The following is a 5,002-nucleotide window of genomic DNA, read 5'->3' as shown; positions in this document are numbered from 1 at the left end:
AATAAATCAGAACGCAGCTCTTTTAACACCAGAGAAAGGTTCTCTGTTCTGGTATCAAAAGGCAGATCTAAGAAACACTGTCTCCACTGCAAAATGAACAGCCTGGAATCTTGCACAAATGAAGTAATACCTACTCTACAGTCAATATTTTATTAGTCAGCCTGAAACATCACATAGTTCTTTGTGAAGTGTCCATATTTAAAATACTGCACACTTTAATGAACAGAGCAAGCCTTACCTTTCTGTTCTGTGCTTAGTCGATTTAGCCTATGTTTGCAGGTAACACAGGCTCAAGAGCTGGTTTCATAATGAAGACGTACAAAAAAACAGAACTTGAAAAATAAAATTGCCATTAGTATTTAATCACCTATAAAAAATAAACTAGCGCTTTCATTTTACATCTCATTGCACAAGATCAAAACTGGCCTTCAGTCTAAGCACAGGACACACAGACCCCAACTTACAAGACAGTGAAGTATACTCAGACCAACAGAAAGAAGAACATGGACTAGCCATTAAGCTTTCAATTCACACTGCACATGTCTTTTCAGTCTTACCAAAAGTGAAACCCATCGCAGAACTCCATGCTCGGGGCCTACAATCTTCACAAATATCAAATTACATTTTCAAAAACCTTTCAAAATATGGAAACAACTGAACTCCTGGAGAACTCTACACTTCTCCACATAAACCAAGAAGCAGCAGAAGCACTTGTTAAATTCAACAACCTGCATCAGCTTTATTAGATCGTTACATTTACAAGAATTAACGGTAACGGTGCAGCTGCAGGGTATTGCGTCTTCTCCAGGCAGCACGACGTGAGCCACCAATGGTGTGGTGGAATTTGTGGCCCTTGCCAAGACCACGACTCTTCCGCCCAGCCGATGTCAGCCCACGCATCTCTCTGTGCTTGTGAACGGGTTTGGTGATCCATTGGGTATCAGGGTTGCGCCTGATGGTCTTATGGAAGGGATCAATCAGGATCACTTCGAAAAACTTGTAAGTGGAATCTTCACCCACCCAATACGAGTTCAAGACTCTCAGAGCCCCACAGTGACGGCCAGCACGTTCCTAGGGGAAAAAAAATAAATGCAAAAGGCTGCAAAATCATGGATGCAGGGCATTCTTCATGCAGAAAGATATGAATAACTCAAACCTAAAATTTTGTAGCTGCTAGAAATTTCAGTTTGCCCTGAGAGACCCTCTCTTCCTAAAAGAACTGTTCCCCTTCCAGTTGCAAAGGTGCAAGAAAAAGTAATAGCTGAAAGGAATGCTGTATTAAAAAAAAAAAAAAAGGCTGCTTGGATTCCTACATGAAATGGGTTTTAAAGAATGTAAGGAGGAAGGTGCTTGGTTGACAAAAGACAGAACTACTTTGTACACGGAAGCACCCAATAAGTAAATACACAGAGTTAAAAACAACTTTAACGTGAAGATGAAGAGCACAAGCTGCACTTGGGGCCACGGAACAATCTTTTGTGGGAAGTTATGAAAGACTGATCGATTTGCACATCCAAAGCTACAGGGGAGAAAGACATTTCTGCAGAGAATAAGCCCGTACTGATAGGAGAAAAGAAAACAGCTGATGTAACAAGTCTTTGTTCCACTGCTGGTATATTAGTGCTTGCTATTCCTATCCTCACTTGTGGTTGGAAAGAAGCAATCTTAGTTTAGAAAACAAAACAAAGCAGAAAATATCAATTATGCAACTCCATCTGCCTCTCCTGTCAAGAATGCTCCTTATTTAAAACACTAAAAGTGTGTTTAATCCTAGGCCTTTATCATCACCATGGGAAAGTATGAACCAATGGAGCTCACCCATCTTCTGTCCCAGTGCGATCCCAACCTATTCCTTCAGTCTTCCACTAAACAGCACTTGACTAGTCATTTTCTGCATATGTAATAAAATTCTTTCAAGTCCTTGTTTTATTCTGGCATGTGAGTGCAACACATACATTAAACATTAGAACACCAACCACCCTCAACCAGCTTCTGTGTGGGGATGGTAGCTACAATGGAGGTTTTCTATTTCTATAATATTTCTATCGGAAAAATCTAAGTCTTCCAGGAAAGAGCGTGTCAGATTCAGAAAATTTTGAACTAAAACTGAGGGCCAACAACCTCTTCCATGAGCTGTCACCACAAGTGAGCATGTGATTAGCCATCAGGTATCTGGTAATAGCATATATGAAGAGCATGCCATGAGCACTGAAGACACAGAACTGCATTTTTAATTTAAACTCATCATCTGTGTTTCTTTTAAATTAGCATGTCCCATTTACGGGGTTTTTTTTTCCCTTTTAAAAAAAACACACCGTATTCAACTTGCTGAAGTCCCTTAGGAATATTTTTGAAGTCCTGGGAACAGAATAGTCTTCTGCTTCAAGATGGAAAGGCAATGAGCAGTCTTCATACTTCCACAATGTCTCTTATTTTGAGAGTGCAAACTAGTATTAATTCTAACCCGCTGGAAGAGTTTTTTCTAAAGGCGAGAACTACATCTCTTCAACACTACTACTGTGACATTATGAAACTTAAAGATCTCATCAAATAGTTTCCATTTTGAGTACTTCAGCAGGTAACATCATCTCACCTAAAAGCAAGTTAACCACCAATCTTTGTTCTTGTGAGGTACCAAAGGTTTTTATAAAGAACCAGAAGGTCTCTGGCATGCTGCTTTCAGATCCTGTGATACAGCTAAGTACACTGTGCGGCACTCCTACTACACAAACAGGTGCTACAGACTTTAAGACAGGAACTCATCTGTACTTTGTGAAAGGACCCTTACCTACAGCTGGTAATACATACAACGTGGCAGGGAACACAGAGGTGGGATTTAGCGATGAGTGAAGTCAGACACCTTAGCATATTTGAATTTTTATTTCTCATGCCTAACCCTTTATTTTACTGGGGCTTATACTAGTTGTATGTCTGTTTTTCGTTACAAATACTGTGGCATACTTTAGAAATAAGTATACACTATGAACGTCAATAAACCACCTAAGTAGTACTTTCCCCAGACCCCATTTGTAACATCTGAATAGCTTTTTCATTTGTCTCAACACAGCTTTTCAAGACATTCTGGCGCTTTCCTGCCATCCGTATTCAAGGTCTTTTACCCAACACATTAACAAAACAGTTGTTTGGGGTTTTTTTTGTCTCTGAATATTTTCAACTTTTACAGACTAAGACCTTCCTACCACCACATTTCTGAGCAATAACCAAAATAGTCACCTCTGCTACAGACTGAAGACTCCGGGCAAACTTCAGCTGGTTAACACCATGATGCACAGGTTTACCATAGGTTGCACCTTTCGGGACTGGGCGTTTCCGACCACCACGACGAACACGGACACGGTAGATAACATAACCTAGAAGAAATGATGACTTAGGAACCAGAAGAATTCTGTAGTGTAGCAAATGCAAATCACAGCAAGGCAATTTTGATGCCCATACTGCATTTCCAACACCAAAAGCTTCACACGAAAATTAGATCAGTATACCGATCTTCACCAAAACATACATGAGGTGGCTAGCAAAAGATGTTTTTGTTACTTCCATCACAACTGAGTAAGGGAAGCGATGTCCTGTCACGACTATTTTTTACTTCCAAACCAGAGTTTACGGCACCTTTCCACTATGCAGTTCCAAATACACTAAGAACAGCTACAGCTACGTTGTAACACAAAAAACTCCCACCCTGAAAACACCCAAGAAAACAACCACCCCAAAACTGAAGTCCCGTATTCTGATAGTAGCATTCATAAAGCACTGAGGCACAAGCTATCCATAAACCCTGCTGAAATCTGATCACTGAAAAATGAGGAAACTAGACAAACTTCACAAACAGTTACAGAAGCGTAGACTCTCGGCTGTATATTTACGTAGTGAACAAACATATTGTTTCAAGGATTTGCTCAAGTTGCAGATGGACGGCCACTTTCCCCAAGTTTCTTTCACTGACCAGTAACTGTCTTCTAATGACAGCGCAAACTTCGTCATCTTGCTTACTCAAGCACGTACAGCTGTAACAGTCAAAGCAACGCATGACAAAATCTGTGTGGATAAAGGACACCCCCCCCGAAACCTAGGATACTAAAAGCATTGGTCAATTCTGCAGTAGTAACACAGCACAAGAGCAAGAATTAAAGCCAAAGCCCACTTGATCTCCATCTGCCAAAATGGCCACAGAAGCCGTGAATTCAAAATTACACGAAGTACGGTTTTGGGCTGTGGGCACTGCTACCAATTTAACACGTTTATAATACTAAGTTCATTTCACGCAGGACACTTCAGGTTGTCGGGGAATATTTAAGTTTCAGATTTTGTTATTTGACTATCACTTAAGGAAGGCAGGCAGCTGACATAAAACTCAGTCGCTCCATCACGAAGCACAGGGACTTCACCTCTAAGCCTCGTTACCTTGCTTGGCCTTATATCCCAGCCTGCGAGCTTTGTCTGGTCTGGTGGGCCGGGGAGCCCGGTGCAAGGCAGACAGCTGGCGATACTGCCAACAGCGGACACGGAGGAGGAATCGCATCACATCCGACTGCTTTTTCCTCCATAGCTCCTGGATGTACTTGTAGGCACCCATGTTTGTCTACCTGCTGAATGGAGACGTGAAATGAAAGAAGTGCACCAAATACGATTCCAGATTTGAACAGCTTCCAACAGAGACACTGCATAAAACCACGCACGCTAACACCACTGACACGTAGGATGCTCTCAAGCTTCTTTACACCACTGGCACATCTGGTGACACGGCTCACACCTGGCAGCCTCCAACGGGACACGCGGCAGTTACCATTCTCAGCCATTTTCTTCCTTTTCGTATGTTCTTAAGCACTGAACTCCTCAGCTGAGGATTTTTCAGATGTCTATGTCAGATACTACCAAAATCGGTAGTTAACATCTGAACCAAGTTGTAAATATTCATCTATAAAGAAGCATGTGACTGTGAGCAGTGTGGTCTTTATTTTTAACGTTTTTTTATATTTTATTT

The 5,002-nt window shown here is 41.3% G+C and overlaps 1 protein-coding gene across 1 annotated transcript; it reads right to left on the bottom strand.

Moving 5' to 3' along the window:
- Nucleotides 1-343: 343 nt before the first annotated feature.
- On the bottom strand, nt 344-4,635 carry RPL15 (ribosomal protein L15). Its single transcript, XM_009288609.2, has 3 exons — nt 4,423-4,635; nt 3,235-3,371; nt 344-1,071 (listed from the first exon to the last, which is right to left on the bottom strand). Exons 1-3 carry the CDS (start codon nt 4,592-4,594, stop codon nt 766-768), a joined length of 615 nt encoding a protein of 204 aa, XP_009286884.1. The 5' UTR covers nt 4,595-4,635; the 3' UTR covers nt 344-765.
- Between the last annotated feature and the right edge of the window lie 367 nt (nt 4,636-5,002).

The sequence above is a fragment of the Aptenodytes forsteri genome, unplaced genomic scaffold (genome assembly GCF_000699145.1).
Source record: "Aptenodytes forsteri isolate BGI_AS27 unplaced genomic scaffold, ASM69914v1 Scaffold9, whole genome shotgun sequence".
Classification (NCBI taxonomy): Eukaryota; Metazoa; Chordata; class Aves; order Sphenisciformes; family Spheniscidae; genus Aptenodytes; species Aptenodytes forsteri.
Note: the sequence above shows the minus strand (reverse complement) of the source record. Positions and strands in the feature narration are given on the sequence as shown.